At 40.9% G+C, this 22,061-nt stretch overlaps 1 protein-coding gene across 2 annotated transcripts in view; it reads right to left on the bottom strand.

Annotated features, from left to right (window-relative positions):
- Positions 1–22,061, bottom strand: part of CUBN (cubilin) — a 697,556-nt gene that overhangs the window by 480,516 nt on the left and 194,979 nt on the right. For both annotated transcript variants that reach the window (XM_030199596.1, XM_030199602.1), the window contains exons 24-26: positions 18,647–18,807; positions 14,657–14,838; positions 4,177–4,333 (exon numbers count right to left, since the gene is read on the bottom strand). In XM_030199596.1, the coding sequence (XP_030055456.1) occupies positions 4,177–4,333; positions 14,657–14,838; positions 18,647–18,807 (500 nt within the window). The remainder of the gene's footprint in view (positions 1–4,176; positions 4,334–14,656; positions 14,839–18,646; positions 18,808–22,061) is intronic.

Raw genomic sequence — 22,061 nt, 5'->3', positions numbered from 1 at the left:
TTAAACGGTTCCCTGGAGCCCCAGAAATAAGGTCTCCAGAAATGGCCCAAATAAAATTAAATAAAATAAACCTGAGGTCAAAAGACATCTCCTTGATGTGCAGATGCTCCTCAAGCTGCCCCCAGCATCGGTCCACCTCCGGGCTGACCTTCTCCACTGACGGTGCTCTACAGGGAGCCTGCTGGGTATGGTTTAAAATTTAGGCCCTGGCTTCAGTGAGGCCTACCAGAGCTTCCGATGCCCTCATTGCACATGCACTGGATCTGGACCCACTGCGCATACATCAGAGCTCTGGCAGGCCATTTTCCTGCCTGCCTGCAGCTTCCACCATTCGTGGCAGTGCACCTGGTCATGCCCGCCACGTTTTTGATGCCTCAAGCCCTAGACCCCCTCCAGAGTCATTCTGGACCCTCAATGGGTCTCAACAAAGTGGAAGCAGGCTCAGGCCATCACCAAAATGGCCCAGGAACATTCCGGACTGGTACAGACCTGCCCCGAAGCACCTGATGTTCAAAACCGGCCACTGGCCACCAATGAAAAGAAGGAATTGTGCCAAAAATGGGCTGAAAATAATTGGGAACACCCCAAGCAGGTCACCAATGAAGGGAAAAGCCTGAGCCAGCCCGGAATGGGTCACAAATTCCTTGGACCACACCAGGATTATCCATCTCCATTCCAGGGCCACAGAGCCATTCTAAATTGAGTAAAATTTTATTATTATTATTTTTAAACACTGTCACCTCTTTACAAGAGTATTATATGTAATGTACCCTGATATTCAGCAGGTGCAGTTACCGTATTAAGTGCCGGCATTAGAATTTAATACATATGTCGAGCACCACTCTCTGGAGGTGTAGCAGTACTAAATATATATGTCAAGCCAGGACATTCAATTTTTTGTAACAGTGGGCCACAATATCAGAAATGCATATATTTTATGCCACATGAATATTTTAGCCTGTTGTGGCATGATTTATAACTCAGAGTGTGAATCATCACCAAATAACTCCATAACTGATCAAAATTATGTGTGCTCCCTAATCAGGTAAAACATTATTTGGATAAAAATTGCAAAAAGGCTGCATCCAAAGAACTTTTGTGTATGAGATAGGACTTGGTGTGATCATATGTGATGATCTTAAGATGGCCAACAGGCAGAAAAGGCAACCATGAAAGCTAGAAAAATACTTGGGTGCATAGAGAGAGGAATGACCAGTAGGAAAAAGGAAGTGATTATGCCCCTGTATAAGACTCTGGTGAGACCTCATTTAGAATATTGTGTCAATGTCACGGTTGTGGCCGTGCCCCTGTGCTCAGACTCACCTTTTTCCCAGTGATCTGGCTCTGTGGCTTCCCCGGACTGCTTTGTCCCTGCATTGATGCATCTGCTGCCTGTTTCCCTGTTATCCAAGCCTCGCTCTGGTTTCCCTGTTATCCAAGCCTCATTCCAAGTTGTGATGTCATCAACAAAGTCCTTTATAATGCAGCTTGGAACTTTCATGCTTTGCCTTTGTAAGAGATATTTTACTTTGACTCTGTGCTCCCTGTTTGGATCCAATTCCTATTTCACTTTATTCCTGCATGCCTTAATTCCTGCCTAGCTTTGTTCCTGTGAGTCTTGTTTCTGTTTTTCTTGCTTCTGAAGCCATGTATCTGAAAGCCTTGCTTCTGAAAACCTTGCTTTACTCCTGTGTAGTCTTGTTCCTGCCAACCTGTGTTTGTATGAGTCTTGTACCTGAAAGCCTTGTTTCTGTGCACCTTGTTCCAGAAGTGTTACTCCTGTGTAGTCTTGCCCCTGCTTTTCTGTGTTTCTATGAGTCTTGTACCTGAAAACCTGGCTTCTGTAAACCTTGCTCTTGAAGCCTTAATCTTGTTCCTGCCTAATTGTGTTTTTATGAGTCTTGTCCCTGAAAGCCTTGTTTATGAACCTTGTTCTTGTAAGCCTGGCTCTTGCTATAGCCAAACCCTGCTCCTGGTTTTTGTTACAGTGAAATTTTGGAGACCGCACCTTCAAAAAGATATAAACAGAATGGAGTTGGTCCAGAGGGTAGCTACTAAAATAGTCAGTGGTCTTTGTCATAAAGCATATGGGGACAGACTTAAAGATCTTAATATGTATACTTTGGAAGAAAGGCAAGAGAGGGGAGATATGGTAGACACATTCAAATACCTACACGGCGATTCGATTGCTGTCTGCAGGGTACAACACAAATATTGTGGAGGAGTGGCCTAGTGGTTAGGGTGGTGGACTTTGGTCCTGAGGAACTGAGTTCAATTCCCACTTCAGGCACAGGCAGCTCCTTGTGACTCTGGGCAAGTCACTTAACCCTCCATTGCCCCATGTAAGCCACATTGAGCCTGCCATGAGTGGGAAAGCACGAGGTACAAATGTAATAAAAATAAATAAATATATATGCAGATGATGTGACCATTACCATACCTTTTGATACATCATTACATTCTATATCTCAGGTAATAGTGGAAGGTATCAATATTCTTTCTAGTTGGGCAACTGCTTTTAAATTTAAATTAAATAATGATAAAACTAAATTTCTAGTATTGGGGAATTCCTATAAACCTTTCTTAGAAACCACCATAACAATTCAAGGAACATCTTTTCAACTGGAAAAACAGCTAAGGATACTGGGTGTCATCTTTGATAAGAATTTAACTCTTGAACCCCAAATTAAATCATTGACAACTAAAGCTTTAAATAAATTGAGAAAATTAAGAACAATCAGATCCTTATTCAATCAGACTGCTTACAGGTTATTGGTACAATCTCTTGTTTTGTCACACATTGATTACTGCAATGTTCTGTATGTAGGTCTAAATGAGGGCCTTTTTAGAAGACTTCAAACATTACAGAACACTGCAACACAGCTAATTTATCATTCTTCTTGGTATTTGCCTTACCTCTCCACTCTTGAAGAAGCTTCACTAGCTTTCGGTTAGGTCTTGCATATTGTGTAAACTCTGCTCCATGGCTAATTTATCATTCTTCTAGGTATTTGCCCGCCTGTCCACTCCTGAAGAAGCTTCACTGGCTTTCGGTTAGGTCTCATATATTATTAAACTCTGCTCCATGACCTTTTTAATACTGCAATGATATGCTCCATTATATTTGGGGAAATGGATTGCCTATTTTTTTCCAATGCCCACGTCCAAGAGGTGTCATTTATAAAACTTTTTTTAATTAAACATTTTTCTATCAATCACCGCACTGGTGGAATTCACTGCCATTGAATATTCAGCAAATTTTTCATTACTCTGCATTCAAGAAAGTCATTAAAACTTCTCTATGATCTTTTTTAAAATTTAGACTGATAAATTAATGTATTTCTAGGGTTTTGTCCTGCCTCTTTGCATTGTATACTGCATAGAACTCTTAGGGGACATTGCAGTTTAGAAATATAAAATGTAATTTAAATGCACAAGAGGCAAGTCTCTTTCAATTGAAAGGAAGCTCTGGAACGAGAGGGCAAATGATGAAGGTGAAAGGGGATAGACTCGGAAGTAACCTGAGGAAATAATTCTTCATGGAAAGGGTGGTGAATTTGTGGAATGGCCTCCTGGTTGAAGTGGTGGAGACGAAAATAGTAACTTAATTCAAGCAAGCTTGGGGCAAGTACATAGGATCTCTAAGAGAGTGATAGGGAGAGAAGATGGTATGGATGGGCAGACTGGACAGGCCATATGGTCTTTATCTGCCTACATGTTTTCTCTGTTTCTATGTAAAACTATATAAATAGGCAAATTGTATGTTTGCTAAGACTATAAGAATAGCCATAAGTATCCTGCTTCCAACAGTGGCCAATTCAGGTCACAAGTACCTGACAGAATCCCAAATAGTAGCAAGATTCATGCTACTGATCCTAGGGACAAGCAGTGGCTTTGCTCATGTCTATTTCAATAGCTGCCCACTGGCAAACCCATAACTCACTTTGAATATTAGCTGGAGTCTTTCTTTTCCTACAGAAAGGTTCTCTGTATTATGTACCTTGTTTTATTTATAATTTAGTACTGTATTCCTTTCTCCTATTCATTCACACTAAGATTTGTGACTGCCATGCTTTTTCTTTAAGTTTGCCCAATGCCCCCAGAGACCACCCTCATCATTGTTTTTTTTACCCAGTGGAACATTTCAATTTTTTCATGGTCTAATCTCATACTTACTGTGGCTGTATGTAGCTAGAAAGCCTCCATATGACACACTTCTGTCTGTCCTCAACTTCACAAACAAGGCGCTCGCAGTGGACTGAATTAGCCTTGGCACCTCATTGCCACAGAGCTTTGCCAGGAGCTGGGCATTAGTGCTATTGCCATCATATATCTTCAAATAAATTAAGAATATGATTGTTAATTTTTTTAGTCATGATTGCTAATTATTTTGATCTGTGTACAGATTTGATATCAAGATATGATCTGAAGAAGTGGCGTTTACATTAAGATCCATTTCATTATTTCTCAGTAAAGACGTTAATAAATCATCACCAAAACATTATTAGGACATTTGTTAAATCTGCAGGTTAAATGTCAAGGTTCTAAAATATCTTTGTTCAGGTAAGTGTTGTGATAGTGGTCTGCACACATTCAGTGCTCCATTTAGCCCTAATCTTTCCAGCAGAAAATTATTCACCAACTACACTATATAAAAAGAATAATATTCTTCACTAAAAAAAAAAATGCAGCATAGGAACCCGCTGAGTCAGTTGATGTGAATAGGCTCTGCTAGAGTTATGCATTTATTAGCATATCTTAATTTAGCATGTGCAAAATCAATTTAATGTGTATTAATCTACACATTAACACATGAGCAATCAGTTTCTGTGTGTTGAAGTTCTAAAGCAAATTAAAATATTAAAATATATATCTGAAATGAATTTTTAAAAATATTTGAAAATAAACCCAGTTTTTTTGGTCTCTGTATATTCCTAGGCACTATGGTCTTTTTCTATTCTATGGGATCATTTCATAAAGGCGTGCTAGCGTTTTTTAGTGCACGCTAAATGTCAGAGTCACCCATATATTTCTATGGGCCACTGACATAGCCACATGTGGGCCTGGGTGGGCCAGGGCCCATCCACTTAAGGCTCAGGCCCACTCAACAGTAGCACACATTTAACAGTAGCTGGTGGGGATCCCAAGCTCCGCCAGCTGAAGACTTCCCCCTTATGGTAACTAAAATGCTACTCTCCATGATACCGGCATCTGCACATGCTCAGTTTTCAGCGCATGCCTGCTGCAGACTGCCAAGGTGGAAAGAAACGTTTTCCCGCCAACTGAGGTATTTTTTGGCGGTGGGGGGGGGGGGTAGAATACTTGGTGCCCACCCACTTCTTGCCTAGGCCCACCCAAAATATGTTGTCTGGCTACGCCCCTGCTATGGGCATCGCTAGTGTTTAGCATGCAATAATGATTAGCACATCCTAAAACTGCTAGCACACCTTTGTAAAAGTACCCCTATGTTTCTAAGCTTGAAAAGCTCTAATATGAGAGTACTAAGGGTGGCTTCATTTAGAATCCTGTAATGCATCATCGTGTCACTAATGATCTATTTCAGAATATACAGAGTTGCTTTTCTAATACAGTATCACCAACATATGGAACTGAGAGGATGAAATTCATGGAGCAGATTCACTTGGTGATATTAACTCACAGCAGCTATAGCAAAAAAGCCCAAAACACCTGATCACATTTCAATCTCCAGATTGCATCATTTAATTTCTTCAAAAGCATACAAGGCCCAGATTTATGGGATTCAATAGGGGGAGGGGAAGGAAAAAGAAGGCAACCAGAAGCCTTTCCGTCCTGAAGGGGAAAATGAAGTGAAAATGAGAATGCTGTTCAGGACTGAAGGAAGGCTCACATGTAGGAAGAAACAGAAAAAAATTGCAACAATAGAGAAAGTACCTCAACCTGCACTACCCTACCCTAGCTGTAAAGGTCTCAAGTACAAAACTTATTGTGGATCCAATTTCTCCTTCCTGGGCAGCCGTCTATGGAACGCTCTCCCTAGACCTATCCGAGCAATCCATGACCACCTACCATTCAGAAAAGCACTAAAAACCCAGCTATTCAAACAAGCCTACCCAAAAGACCCAGATTAATCTCATGAACCCATCTACCTTACATATACTGAAGAGAAAATGACACTGACCCAGAATCTATCTCCCACCTTACCCTCCTCTCTCTATCACCTGTCTCTACCTACCAACCCATCCTATTACTAACCATCCATCCTTCTATTATGTTATACTTAATTTCCTGCTTTACATAACAAAATTCTGTGTTACCTATTACTAAGTAAGCCGCATTGAGCCTGCTTTTAGTGGGAAAGTGCGGGATACAAATATAATAAATAAATAAATAAATAATTCTACAAGGAAGGTACCAACATTTAGGCACTAGGAATGTTCATAAATGACCAGAATGGCACCTAAATGAGTTGGTACATAGTGTGAAGGTAGGCATGACACACAGTTACACATGTAAATTATAGAATGCTATCATTCACTTACATTATTTAGCATAGACATGAGCATTGACACCAGCTTTATGGCTGGTATAACTGTTTGTGCCTGAAAGAAACATATGCATTTGTCCTGTGTGATGTGAGGAAGAAGGAAGGGGGACTGTCTCAAGCCCAACATTCTGTTAAATATCCCGCCCCCTTTAAGAATAAAAGATAGGAGAGGAAAACCTGCTGCACTTAAACTGGCATTCAACAGAGGATGTTTCCAGTCTATGAGTAACAGGTTGCTAAGCATCCAGGGAAGGGGGAAGAAGATTCAGGAAAAGCCTAGTTACCCTGACAGTTTACAAGGGAACTGCTTACAAGGAGGGAGGGCTTTAAAACTCCTAGAACTTGGGAATTGAAGAGTTCTTTTACTTAGCCATGGTAAAAGGTGACCTGCGGTAGCGTAGGCACATGTTTTGGGTGCGAATCGGGCCACGTTTTACCACATCTGTAAAAAAGGGGCGTTTTTAATGGGACAGGAAAAGGGCATGTGCTAAAACTGACACCAGCCTGAGCCCTTAACACCACCCATTGATCTAGCGGTAAGAGCTCACACGCTACATGCACGGTGACCGGTCAGTGTGTGCCAGCAGCTGATTACCTCCAGAAACGTTGTGTGTGGGAGGAAATAAATAAATAAATCATCCAAGCATTACAGGCGCATGACAAATCTGATATTACCACCGGGGGGTGTGGTAGCCTTGCGGTAGTCTCATTTTGGTGCACAATGTATGCGCGTAGAGCCTAACACACCTTTGTAAAAGGGCCCCTGAGAGAGGAAGGGGAGTAGCCCCACAACCTAAGAGGAACTGCCCAAGAAGTGAGAAAAAGTCAAGCTGGCACCTGGAAAGATGAATATTCAACAGAAGATTGGTGAAGAAGCCTATTTCCCTAGAACTAAGGTAGACATTTAGAACAGATACATAATGAAAGGGAACAAGGCACCGTTTTTCTAAGTGAAAAGTTGCATTGATGTGGGAAGCCTGCAAGAAGCTTTTACTGGCATTTGTGTTTGGCTGATTTTGTTTGAAAACTAAAGACTGAACTGAAAACAGCTGGGGATGGAGGATAATCACATAGAGAGTTGGTCCTATCCAGGGTGAGGAGGCTGTTCTAAGGCTGTACTCAAGCTGTTTAAGAAAAAGAGCCATCATAGGTTGTGTGTTTTTTTTGTTTTTAGTGAAAACGCAAAACCCCACAATTAAGCTCAGCTGCTGGAGAGAGCCTTAAAAGCTGAAATAAACTAATTTGCATATACCCTAGCTTCTGCCTGAAAGAGAAGCTAATTTGCATACTGCACTACTTGCTGGGGAATTGTTCTTTGTTGTAAGAAGTGGGAGAATAAAGTTAATCTATGTATAAATTTATATGCAGAGGAAGTTGATGGGACTAGTATTAAAGTACTGTACCCATGAGAGAAATATTAACTTTGTTTTGTATTCACCCTGAGCTTACAGTGTATTGAGAAGAGTAATCTAGACAGCTTGGTGCCTTGTGGCGGATGTTATTCTTGACTTCTTCTGATTCTGCTGGTGATTTTAGATTGTATGGTGAAGTAGTGCCTTTTCAGTGTAGTGAATGGTAGTTACCCATCACACCTGCTACACTTGTAGTCTGTAAAGGAAAATAGACACCTACTTTTCTTTACAGAATAGGCTCCAAATAGGTGCCCCTCTATTGAGTTACCTTTTACACATCAACGTTTTTCATTTCTATAATCAAGTTGTAGGGATGATCTAGACAGGACTGCTTACAAGCTGGGCTATAAGAAGTCTAGATACTGATGTGTGGGCCACATTCAAATGAGATGGAATGTTATCGGCAGGTTTGAAATCCAATTGGCTCCTGATGAAGAAGAGAAACAAGACTCCTTGTTGAGCCATGAAAGGGGGACTGCCGGGTCAAGTTACTACACTACTTTTCAGATAAGTGCTGTTTGCACTATCCTTATTTGTGAGACTTTTACATACTTTGTTGAATGTATTTTGGGGCTAGTATTTACTTTTACATAATATGCACATTTAGAGGGTCCATATAGGGATAGAAGTCCTGAGATATGAAAGGTGCTTTTGCAATGCTGCAACCTGAGTCAGCCTATGCAGAGGAGGCTTTGATGTAAAATAGTCCCTTATTGCTAATATGGCTTTGAACTAGTAGGTGCTGGGCATGCTGATACTGAGGACTCTATTTTCCTATATATTTTATTAATTTCATGTGAAGTGGATGTAGCTGTCTTACGCATTATCCCTCTATGTTTGTTGTGACATATTACTACATTGTTTGAAGAGTTTTTTTGAAGTTCAAAATGGATATAGTCACCATTATTGAAAGATCACCTACAAAATGGCTCTAAAGTATGGAAAGAAAGAAACAAAAAGGAAAAATCATTGCTCTACATAGGTTAACACAAAACTGTGGAAAAATGATATAAAGAAGGTAGTTTTATAATAGGCTACCTGTGTGTGAAGGTCCTATTATGTAGTGATAGGCAGGCAAAAATATTCATTTTCTGTCATTTCCCTTAGGGAAATGTTTGTTTTGTTTGAAGTATTCCTCCTCCCCTCCCCCCCCCCCCCCCCCCCCCCCCCCCCGTCATTACAGGTAATGACACAAAATACAAATTTTCTTGCTGCCTTCCTAGGCCCCCTCTACCTACCTGCCAAGAATAACCAACCTGCCTCACCTTCCCTGTAGCTTCCCCTCCCACACCCTCACCTACTCCCCTAGGGCCCCGGGGCTAGTGGGGGTCCATCGGGGCAGGAAAGATTGCCACAGCCAGATCTGAACCTTGGAAAAGGGATATTAGTAGTATACAAGAATTGATTTATTTGATTTGATATGGCAGCCACGACCTTTCATCCTAGTCTTGCAGCCCCAGTTTCTAAAGTCTGGAGGTTCTGAGCAGGTCTTTGGAGACCACAAGGGACTAAAGTTTGATTAATACTGACTTCCAAGCATTTATATGTCTGTTTAGCCATACATAAATTGCTACAGTATGTTATCTTTCACACATAAGATCTAGTATTAAACAATTGTAAGATTCTAGCCCCCAGCTGGCTAAATGTCTTTTCACATCTAGTTAAACACATTTCTTGCTACAAGGGTGGGTGGAGGGGATTATGAAAGAACCATTTATATAGCAAGGCAGATTAATGAAGAGTTAAACTGAAGACAGGAATCACTTGAATTTGATGAATCAGCAATAATCATATCTTTGGCAAAAAACAATCTATATAAGAAAAGCAGAGAAAGGGTAGGAGGAATTTCACAGCAGGTTATTTGTGTATCTCATAAAATTTATATGAAAGTGCCAATTCTTACCGGCATGGAATAATAATAATAATAAGCAAATATACTGTCCCCACCAGGCTTTTAGTTGATTTCTAAACTTAAAATAATAAGATTCCCATCTCATAGATGTCGGTACAGAATTCCATAAGCACATGAAAGCCATTCTAAACAACTTCCTCTGAGTAGAAACCAAATGAGTGGAAGAAACTTCAGGAAGCTGTCTTCAGTTTAACTCAGTTTAACCCGTGTGGTCCAAAACAGAAGAAAATTCTACCTAGGTTTTTTTAAGTTAAATTCTCAAGATACTCTATTATGACAGGTGAAAAATGTAGTCTGCCATTTGCTATCACAGCCCTATTATCCCGGGAGGGGGGGAGTTAATAACAGTTCTCTTCCAACGCCTATAATAAGCTTGATTCTTCAAAGAATGACATATAGACACAACTCTTTGATGGAAATAGGTAGCCAAATCATCAGCCGACGGACATAGACACCGACCGACAAGGAGTCCTAAACAAAGATTGAACAATAGAAAATAATTTCTGAGATTCATTCCACTCATGGCAATCTTGTTTGAAAAGTAAACTTTCTTTGCTTGCAGAATGTTTTGTATTTCCAAACCATGATTCACCAAGATAACTGATCCTCATCCAACAGGGATTGTATCCATACCTTCTCAAGCCTCCTGCAATCTGCCTTTAATATTTTAAGTTCAGGTGTAGACCAAGGAGAACGTCTCAACCTTGTCCTAACCCACTGAAGGTGGGTCACTACATATGCAGCAGAAGACATCCCCAAGTTCTAGGAGGAAACATCTCCAGGAGATCAACAGACACGTTTTGTAAACATATCAGTAACACACTACTTAAAAGCATCTTTGTCAAACTTAATCCTTCTCCACCTGCCTTGGTTCATATGTATCGCCTGAAATATGAAAAGTAAAATCAAGCTTAAAATGGTCTGACCAAACTAATGGTGCAACCTCTAGATTAAAGACTGAATCTAATACAGATGTAAAACAAAATTGGCATCTAACGCATGTCCATCCCTATGAGTGCTTTTCATAGGCACCTATTGCATATTCAAAGATGCCAAAATATCTTGGAAGGTAGCAGACATTATGGACCAAATTCTATAAATAGCACCAAAAAATTGGTGCCAAAAACTAATGCACCCAATTAGTGCCAATAATTGTCTCTTTTAACAATTATTGGCACTAATTAGATTTAGTAAGTGTTTACGTATGTACATTTAGACATGGGACATGTGCCTAAATTTTAAGTGTGACGTGGAAATGGGAGAGTCATGGGTGTTTTGGGGTGGAGCATAGGTATAGTTTTGAGTTACATGTGTAATCGGAGCATTGAGTGTAAATTTAAACGCAGTTATTTGCACCATGTTTTCACTGGTGCAAATAGTGGCACTTAAATTTACGTGCAACCCCAGCACCTAAGCACTATTCTTTAATCCATGCTTAACTCTAATTGCAGCTTATAGAATAGCGCTTTTTTCGGCACTGATTTTTTTTGGCACTATTTATAGAATTCATCCCTTAGCACCTTACTTTAGATCTGAGAATTTACACCAAGTAAACTCTGCTATAAATCCTTGTGTCTAAATTAGTCATGGATCCTCTTTATTCTATAACAGAATACATAAATTCTAGGAATGCCCCTGATCTGCTCATGACCTTGCCATAGCCACACCCCCTTACCCCCTTTTCAGAGCCACACATAAAATATATGCGCGGATCTGCATGACTAAAAATGTATGCACAAATTTCAATTAAGGCCAATTCGTGCACACGTAGATTGGGTGCATACCTAAATTTGTGTGCGCAGTTTTAGGTGCCATTTACAGAATTTTGAGGTATATCATCCTTGACATACAAATGATTATTAAAATCGCCTAAAATAAAATTGTTTTGAAAATTAGCACAATGTTACTCCGATTTTTAAGAAAGGTTCCAGAGGAGATCCGGGAAATTATAGACCGGTGAGTCTGACGTCGGTGCCGGGCAAGATGGTGGAGGCTATTATTAAGAATAAAATTGCAGAGCATATACAAAAACATGGACTGATGAGACAAAGTCAGCACGGATTTAGTGAAGGGAAGTCTTGCCTCACCAATCTAATGCATTTTTTTGAGGGGGTAAGCAAACATGTGGACAATGGGGAGCCGGTTGATATTGTATATCTGGATTTTCAGAAGGCGTTTGACAAAGTGCCGCACGAAAGACTCCTGAAGAAATTGCAGAGTCATGGAATCGGAGGTAGGGTATTATTATGGATTAAGAACTGGTTGAAAGATAGGAAGCAGAGAGTAGGATTGCGTGGCCAGTATTCTCAGTGGAGGAGGGTAGTTAGTGGGGTCCCGCAGGGGTCTGTGCTGGGTCCGTTGCTTTTTAATGTATTTATAAATGACCTAGAGATGGGAATAACTAGTGAGGTAATTAAATTCGCCGATGACACAAAATTATTCAGGGTCGTCAAGTCGCAGGAGGAATGTGAACGATTACAGGAGGACCTTGCGAGACTGGGAGAATGGGCGTGCAAGTGGCAGATGAAGTTCAATGTTGACAAGTGCAAAGTGATGCATGTGGGTAAGAGGAACCCGAATTATAGCTACGTCTTGCAAGGTTCCGCGTTAGGAGTTACGGATCAAGAAAGGGATCTGGGTGTCGTCGTCGATGATACGCTGAAACCTTCTGCTCAGTGTGCTGCTGCGGCTAGGAAAGCGAATAGAATGTTGGGTGTTATTAAGAAGGGTATGGAGTCCAGGTGTGCGGATGTTATAATGCCGTTGTATCGCTCCATGGTGCGACCGCACCTGGAGTATTGTGTTCAGTACTGGTCTCCGTATCTCAAAAAAGATATAGTAGAATTGGAAAAGGTACAGCGAAGGGCGACGAAAATGATAGTGGGGATGGGACGACTTTCCTATGAAGAGAGGCTGAGAAGGCTAGGGCTTTTCAGCTTGGAGAAGAGACGGCTGAGGGGAGATATGATAGAAGTGTATAAAATAATGAGTGGAATGGATCGGGTGGATGTGAAGCGACTGTTCACGCTATCCAAAAATACTAGGACTAGAGGGCATGAGTTGAAGCTACAGTGTGGTAAATTTAAAACAAATCGGAGAAAATTTTTCTTCACCCAACGTGTAATTAGACTCTGGAATTCATTGCCGGAGAACGTGGTACGGGCGGTTAGCTTGACGGAGTTTAAAAAGGGGTTAGATAGATTCCTAAAGGACAAGTCCATAGACCGCTATTAAATGGACTGGAAAAATTCCTCATTTTTAGGTATAACTTGTCTGGAATGTTTTTACGTTTGGGGAGCGTGCCAGGTGCCCTTGACCTGGATTGGCCACTGTCGGTGACAGGATGCTGGGCTAGATGGACCTTTGGTCTTTCCCAGTATGGCACTACTTATGTACTTATGTACTTATGCTGTACAATAGCCTCCAATAAAGTCTATCTCATTCCTCATGAATTCAGGAGGACAATAAACTAGAAGATGTCACAGTCACCGCATTTACTGTGGGAGAGCCCGTGGCCCAGCCACATGGTTGCCCCAAACCTGACGCTGGCAGTCGCTTCCTTACAGCAGCAGAGCCGCATATTCCCGAGCAACCCCAGCAAGGAAAGAGCCTTAGACACGCGCGTGCTCCATTCACATCTTTCAACATACCAGGCAGGACACTGCCAGATGACGTCAGGCAGAGGAGAGAGATTTAAATCTCCTGTCCAGCACTTCCCTGCCTTCACAACTTCCTCTCTATCTGGTACGTTGCTGACCCTATGGTGCCTGGACTTCAACGGGTTCCTGCTCTAGCTTGTTCTGTCTCAGCTGAAACCCATCATGTTATTAGACTATTTCTGCTCCAGTTTGTTCTTGTCTCAGCCAAAGCCTGTCTTGGGATAAGGCTGCCTCAGTGCCGAAGCATGCCTTGGGATAAGGCTGCTCCAGTGCTTCAGTTGGTTCCTGTATCAGCTCAACTGAAGCCCGTCTGGGGATAAGACTGCTCTGGTGCTTCAGCTGGTTCCTGTTGCAGCTCTGCCAAATTCTATTACGAGGTTGGCTGCTTTCTGAGCTCCTGCGCTGTGCCCGTAAAGGTGACTTGTCTACCGCTGGTTGGAGCCTCTGGGTCTTCGACTCTGGATAGTCTTTTCAATGACCCAGGGCTTACCCACCCATCGCCAGCAGTGACAAAAGACAGCCTGTCTCCTCACTGTAGCGATCCCAAGCAATACCCAAAGACAAGAGACACCATGATTGTTTTACATGCAGAAAAGGGCATGGCTGAATATGTATGCTGACATGATCACATATACTTATATGTGCTCTGTACGTAGGCATTCCTGGGGGTGAAGTTTGGGTAGAGTTTCAATGCAGGTACATGTTTTATAGAATACACAGGTGTTGTTTGGCTGTGGAGAATTTTTCTTCTGTTTTCTACTTGGCTCAAAATTAGCACATGGCCATTAATACCAAAAATAGGACATTTGGCCATTTTACCCCAGCACTAAAAATGACCTTAGCATGCAGGAATGACTCATGTAAGAGCACGCTAAGGCAATTTTTTATCGCTGTTTGGTTGAAGGGCCCCTAAGATACTTGCACCGACAGGCTAACTTTTAAAAGAAAATTAGGACATACAAGTTTGAAAATGTTATCTATATACATTATTTTTGTCCCCTCGACTTACTCTATAATTAGGAATATTTTGCCCACAGTGAAAGTGGCCAATTGTCAAAAAGCACTTTATCTGCTAGAATTTTCAACAGACTAGAACAAAAATAATTTTTATATCATTTAAAAAAATACATGCCATCTGAATACTTACAGCCAGGTAATCTTGCTCACAGTTTCTATGGTCTTCTAAGTGGAACTCTACAAACTGGATTTCCAATACACTTCCAGCTGATGTCTTTAGGAGCCAGTAGCACTCCGAATTGTGGTAATATGGCATGGGATAATTGGGAGATGTGAAACTGCCTGATGCTGTTGTAAGAGTTCCTCCACAACCTGAAAATAAAATGAAATTATGATCAAATGGATTAAGTAATACCTGCTACTTACTGCAAATTATTATTTTATTTTATTTTTTTTTGGGGGGGGGGGGGCAGTATGTTCACCCATTTCTTAAAATATGGACTGGTAAAGATGCAAACAGAACCTGGACAAAATGTTGCAGAAGGAACAACTTTGGCATCTCACACTCTGGCCTCAACTTTAGCCAGTGCTTTTTTTGAGGGGGTACTTGGGGGTACTGAGTACCGGCACCTTTTCCATTGTCTTCTAAAATTGACCCATGGACTCCAAGTTTTAATGAAAGAGCTTATGCTCTACACACCAATTCTGCCGTCATAGATTCTGTGACTGGTTGCAGGGGGCCTGGCTATTGTGGGATGACTCCCTCTCAGGGATCAACCCACCCCTGAAGAGTGGCCAAGCATTAGAGTACCGGCACCTTTTTTGCTAGAAAAAATGCACTGACTTTAGCATACATTAACAGCACTGCAAATAATGCAGATGCACTTAAGGACCCTATCAAGGTGGCATTAAAAGGGCAATTCTCTAAAGGTCACTTAAAGTTAGGTGCTGGGATGATGCGCAATAAGCATGAATTCTGTACCAGAAAATATGTGCACAAAAGCATGGAATAAACTACCGAATACTATAAAACAACACGTGACTTGACAGCCTTCATGAAATTATTGAAAACACACTTGTTCAAAGAGACTTACAATAAGAATCCTCCTTAACGACTTGATTATTCTATATCTAAACCAACCGCTTACTGATCCCTCTGAATTGATTATAATAGTCATATTATCATTATTGGTCATTATATTTTACTGCTTTTTATTATGTGTTATGTAAATCATTCTACAGACCTATCTTCCTTATTTCTTACATAGTAATATGTTAAATTAGAACAAACCTCTTACTCTGTTCATAATTATACCTTTTGCAATATAATGTAAGCCACATTGAGCCTGCAAATAGGTGGGAAAATGTGGGGTACAAATGCAGCAAATAAATAAATAAATAAATAATTGCTGTTCTAGAATACTAACGTAAGCCCGCAGTTATGCAGTTTACACTAGCTCAATGGCTGGTGTAAATCTTTGCGCTTAACTGCTGTCAGGTGTGTTGCTGACAGTATTCTATAATCCACACTCATAAGGGCTAGGCATGCCTCTGACCCACCCATGTGCTTCCCAGTTCTCTATCAGTTGTGCTCTATAGATTTTGTGCACTTAATTTATCCAACTGCAAATTAGTGGCAATTAACACTAATTATAGCCAATTACTGTTAGTTAATGCTAATTAGAAGCTAATTTAACAATCAAGTTACACATATAACTGGAATTATTCTATAACTTGTGTGCATAACTCTACGCACTAAGGGCTAGATTCAGTAAAAGGAACTCGAAAATGGGCACAGTGCGTAGTTCTATAAAGGGAGTGTGCCCTTTATAGAATCATGCCTAAGCGCAGATTCTGCACTGCCTTTTGGGCAGCAGACTTAAGCCTGCTGAAACCTGATGTAAATGCTAGCACCCAAGTTGGGGTTGCTGAGGTGAAATTCAGCAATTGGGTTGGCAACTTTTCGGAACACCCCTGACATGTCCCCTTTCCAGATATGCTCTATGAGCCTCATAGAATAGCATGTAGCCAGATGTGCACACAAATCCTAACTGATGCCAATCAACTGCAGTAGTTGGTCATTAGCACTCAATTATTGCTAGTTAAGGGCTCATTAATCAATTAAGTTGTGCACGCATCTTGGTTTTGCACCCAAATTTAGGCATGCAACATAGGGACCATATATTGAATCCAGTGGTAAGCATCCAGTTGTCTGTATAAGTTTATAGAATTATGGGGTAAATGTTATGTATTATCTGTTGTGTTAACAAATGGAGCACAGTTCTACAACAGGGCACCCGGTAGATGACTAGTCTATAAAGGGAATGTAGGTACCTAGGAGGTCTTTTACTAAGCAGCAGTAAGCCCAATGCGGGCTTGCTGCTCGTTAAACTGGAAGTACTGCCGGGTTACCACAGCAGCCCCAGCGGTAGTTCCCTCCCCCTGCGTACACCATTTCCGGCGCTACAAAAATATTTTGGAGCGGTGTTTACCTGGCGGTAATCAGGTAGGAATTCAAGTGCGAGCATTTGCACAGCTCTATGACTGGCGAAGAGCTTGCAACTTAGCACATATATACATATATACCATGTTAAGTAAATTATTCTATAGAGGAAAATAGGCACCTATTGTCCTTTACAGAACATGTGCCAATCAGGTGCCCGGTTATATTTACTCCTAAAGTGCCAAGCCAGCATGTCAATTGTTAGTGGCTGTATGCTAACAATTAGTGCTCTCAGTTTTGCGTTAATTGCTTAATATGCATTATGAAGCTCCTGGATTCACCTGGGATGTGTCTTAATATGGATGAGCCCTTCTTTCCAGAGCTGTAGATGTTAGAAGAATGGGTAATGGAAGAGGTGGAGTGTGGTGGTCAGGGAGGGTGATGTTCAGCTGATGATTGGATGTCAGGTTTGTTTGGGAAGGCAAGTTAGTTTTGATGGACTGATGAGGAGAAGGGATTAGGCTGTTATGGGAGGGGAAAAGCATTAAAAACTGAAAAATATTTTTTTCTGTGTCCTGAGTAGGGGGGAGGAGGGAAGGACATTTGTGTTTCCTCTCCATCATGTTATGTGCTGCCAGTGGCAGGACTGTGTGAGGTGGCGGTTTTGGTTGAGACTGATGTCTGTGGTGTGCACTGACTGAACCTGTGGTGGTAGTGTCAAGAGAAATTCTCCAGGGGTGTGGGTAGAAGCAGAGGAGTGGAAAGTCCTGGTTTGTAGGCTCACAGAAGAGAAGGAAAATTCTTCACATGGGCTTTTCACAGCAGCTTGCATCTGAGCATAGCAGCTGTCAACACTGCTGCTTGGAAGGGGTTATTTGAAACAAGGTGCAGTAGTGGTTTGCTGTACTAGGATGACAGCACATCTAGATTTGGGGCTGCACACTCTGCCCTAGCATTGTTATAGATTGGTGCTCTGATTTTAGAGTTAGGAAGTACTGGTGGCTAGAGTGGTCCAAGTGCCCTGGGTTCATTTCTTTGACTTTGCTCTATGAGAGTGTCTTTATGTCTACAGGAAACATTTTAAGTTGGTGAGGGAAGGTTGGAGGGACTGGGAAGACTTGATTTTGGGCAATTTTTGTGAGTGTAGGGGTCAGATAGTGATTAGATTGTGGTAGTGGTTGGGTGGTATGATTATTAGTGTTTTTGTGGAAGTGCTTCTGCAGGTCTAAAGGATAGTTCCTGTTGGGGGGTGGGGGGCACCATGGTGGAGAGGTTGGCAGACTAGGAAAATGGAAAAATAGGTGATTTGCAAGCCGGTTTGTCTTGTGGAGCAGGAGACGTTTAGGGTGGCTGGGGTGGTGAACAGAATACAGATACAGAATATAACATCAAAAGGATTTGACAGCTCCATCATGTTTAACTAAGTGATTCTCTTTTCTCCTTTACATTCTTCCACAGCAATTTTGAAATAAATTAACAGGTTCTCCTGCTCGTTAAGGGTGGAAGGAAAGGTAGGTTTTAGACTCTTCTATTTGACAAGGAAATGACCTGGTGCTCTATATATTCACTAGAGGCCTTCTCTCTTTGGTTTTGTTCACTGCCCCTATGACGTCCCCAACCATATCAGCCCTGATATTGAGCATCAAACTTGGGTCATATGTGCACCAAAGCACAGAGTAGCTAACAAAACAAATTAAAACTTACTGGTGCTGTACTAGCACATTTATTAGATTTTACCTGTTAGCGTGCCATCCCAGTGTGCCAGAAATCCAGTTCTGGTGATGGAAGAATCCGTTTTAAATTTTATCCATAATCTGTTACTATGGGATATTACAACTGGAGGTGTACTCATGCCACAGTATCTACCAAGAAATGGTGATGTGTGATAGCCTCCGTCTCTGTAATATACCAAGCAAATATACAGATAATGACATTCAATTTGATAAGAATAATAAAACTGAAATTTTTTTTAGCTCACTTCTTCCTTAATGAAACAAGATTTCAAAAAGAATTATCTCTAACAACATATAATCCCCAACAGAAAGGTGGTGCAACATACATTTATACGAATGGGAATAACTCATGGTGATAGGACAAAAGGCTTATAAGAAGGTTAAAATATTGTACAGAATAAAAATTAAGAAAATGATGTAAATTGAAGAAAGTTAGTACATGTAGAACTGAAGGTGCTATGTGTCCCAGCCTCTATGAGGAGCAGTGCATAACATGGCAGTCAAATCAATAATGTTTGTGATGCCAAGGATGCCCAGTCCCTCAACTCTCTCTCCACTCGCAATCTTGAGTCGCTGCAGCACCAGTACTGGCACATCCAGAGAGAGGACCCAGGCATGATTTGGCGCATATGGGAACAGCTCAGGGTGCAACATAAGTATCACACACATATCCCCCCTATAATGTCTCTCTCTCCCTATCAGGCCTCTGAATGCAGCTACCCTCTCTACAGTGTAGTCCAAACCCCCATATCTCTGTGAATGTGTTGCAGCCAAACCCCAAGCTATGAAATGACATAGAAAGAAACAGGGGAAGGGGGGAGGAAGCATATGGGTCCCCATCCTCCAGCCACCACTGAAAAAGTGCTCACCTTGTCACACAAACCAACCTAGCACATTGCAGCCCCAATAGCACAGGATATAAATGTCACCACAAACACCCACAGTGAGAATCAAACCCACAACCCCTGTATGTAGGTACCACAGTCCTAACCCCTACACCAAACATGCATCTGACAATATCTGATCAAGGAGAGCCACACAGGGCCCTCACTGCATTCCATCTGAGAAGTTTTGAGGGAAGAGGACATTTCTCTGGTAAATGAATATTATTTTGCCTTGTGCTTTGGAAAATTAAAGATTGGGGTTTAAAGGAGGAATTGTAGGTTAGTGATAGGCAGAATAAAAATATGAAAAAGCAAACTTTATCAACTAATCTCCATACTCTTTTCTCCTAGTTTTAAAACTTGAACTTTGTACCACAGCATTAACAGATAGCCTCTAGCAGGCACTGCAGGACCTAGTTTAGTCTTAGGGGGGTAAAAAGAGAGTGAGAAAAGCAAGCATTATTAACTAGTTTCCATAGTGTATAACCCTTTTCCCATAGTTTTAAACTGAAATTTTCTCTAGAAGTAGATGCTTTTCCCATAGTTTAAAACTGAAACTTTTTCTAGAGGTAGAAACTTAATAGCCAAAGAACTTTAAAAGGATACCAGGAAGGCTCAAATCTTGTTCTAAAAGACAGTTATTTTCTGTTCTTTGGCTGCTGGAGAGGTAGCACTGCCACTGACCTGAATTAGGTGTTAATTAAGTGTGAGGAAGAATATTTGCAGAGGTTACTAAGGGCAATCTGATTACTGAGTTAGCTTAAAAGGGTCTGCTTGAAGCAGTCCCCTTAGATTCAAAACTATATAAAGAGGAAAGGTCCCACTTAACTTTCTTTCTGAGAAGTTCTGAGAGAAGAGGACATTTCTCTGGTAAGTGAACATTATTTTGCTTTGTGCTTTGAGAACCTAAAGATTAGGGTTTATAGGAGGAATTATAGGTTAGTGATAGGGGAGTTTTCATTGCTTATTTGTGAGGAAATATGTTTGCATAGCTAATGAGCTAATGAGTCTAAACTAAACACAAGTGCAGATAACTAGTCTGTTTGGGGATTAATGAGTGGAAGCAAATAATGTAGGTATAGGTTATCTGTTTTGAGAAATGTGGACAGGAAAACCAGAAATGAGGGAACTAGGTCATTCTTTCAGAAAATACAGAGAGCATTGCTGGTGCTTAATGAAAATATGTGGGGAAAAAAAGGCCAACAATCCAACTAACAGGCAACCACAATACTTTTTTCAGGAAAATAGGGAAATGCCTGCAGAGCTTTGGAGATATGAGGTTTTTGCTCTTACATGATGGGCAGGGAACACTATACACACACAAAATAAAACAGATAGAAAACCTCCAATTTATTGAACTCTTATGGATTCCTTTGTTTCATATCCAGTGATGCAGTACTCACTATTTTGGGCATACCTTCTCCCCTGACTCTTGCACAAATGACCAGTACCGAACATTCAGAAGTATGTGTCGGGTGCATAGGGAAAGGAATGACCAGTAGGAAAAAGCAGGTGATGATGCCCCTGTATAAGAGTCTGGTGAGACCTCATTTAAAATATTGTGTACAATTCTGGAGACCGCATCTTCAAAAAGATATAAACAGGATGGAGTCAGTCCAGAGGGTGGCTACTAAAATAGTTGTGGTCATCAAAGCATATGGGGACAGACTTAAGGATCTCAATATTTATACTTTGGGAAAAAGTGGGAGAGGGGAGATATGATAAAGACATTTAAATTATTATGCAGCATAAATGCACAGGAGGCGAGTCTCTTTCAATTGAAAGGAAGCTCTGGAATGAGAGGGCATAGGATGAAAATGAAATGGGATAGACTCAGAAGTAACCTGAGAGAATAAATACGTCATGAAAAGTGTGATGAATTCATGGAATGGCCTCCTGGTAGAAGTTGTGGAGACTAAAACAGTATCTGAATTCAAGAGAGCTTGGGACAAGTACATAGATCTCTAAAGTAGTGATAGAAAGAATGGATGGTATGGATGGGCAGACTGGATAGGCCATATGGTCTTTTTCTGCCTACTTTTTTCTATGTTTCTGTGTTTCTATTTCTGTACAGCAGCTGAAAATCCACTGAAAGGCAAGTGGCTACCAGTGAATATGTAACTTGCTTTGAATATCTAATATGCTTCCGTGGGTTACTTATAATTTTCTTGATAGTTATGATGTTAGTTTTTGTAATGCTTGTATCTCGCCTTGAATCAAAATGTGAGAATTGGCAAGAGATAAATCCTTGATAACATAACATAATATCGGCCCTGGAATTATAAAAATCCAGTAAAGAAATAGCTAGTGACAAAAGCACTGTCCTAAAATCATCAAATGCTAAATACATTTTCAGTTTACTTAACAAACACACCTTAAAAAAGGAGTTTCACAACACAGCCTTAATATGAGAATGCACAGATGGTGAAAAATCCATTATGATACCTTCTAATGAACTGGGATGTTACAACCATCACTGCAAAAGTGATGAAGATCATCAGGTAAAGCATCGTGTCTGGTGACTAAAATGTTGGT

This window comes from Microcaecilia unicolor, chromosome 1 (genome assembly GCF_901765095.1).
Source record: "Microcaecilia unicolor chromosome 1, aMicUni1.1, whole genome shotgun sequence".
Classification (NCBI taxonomy): Eukaryota; Metazoa; Chordata; class Amphibia; order Gymnophiona; family Siphonopidae; genus Microcaecilia; species Microcaecilia unicolor.
Note: the sequence above shows the minus strand (reverse complement) of the source record. Positions and strands in the feature narration are given on the sequence as shown.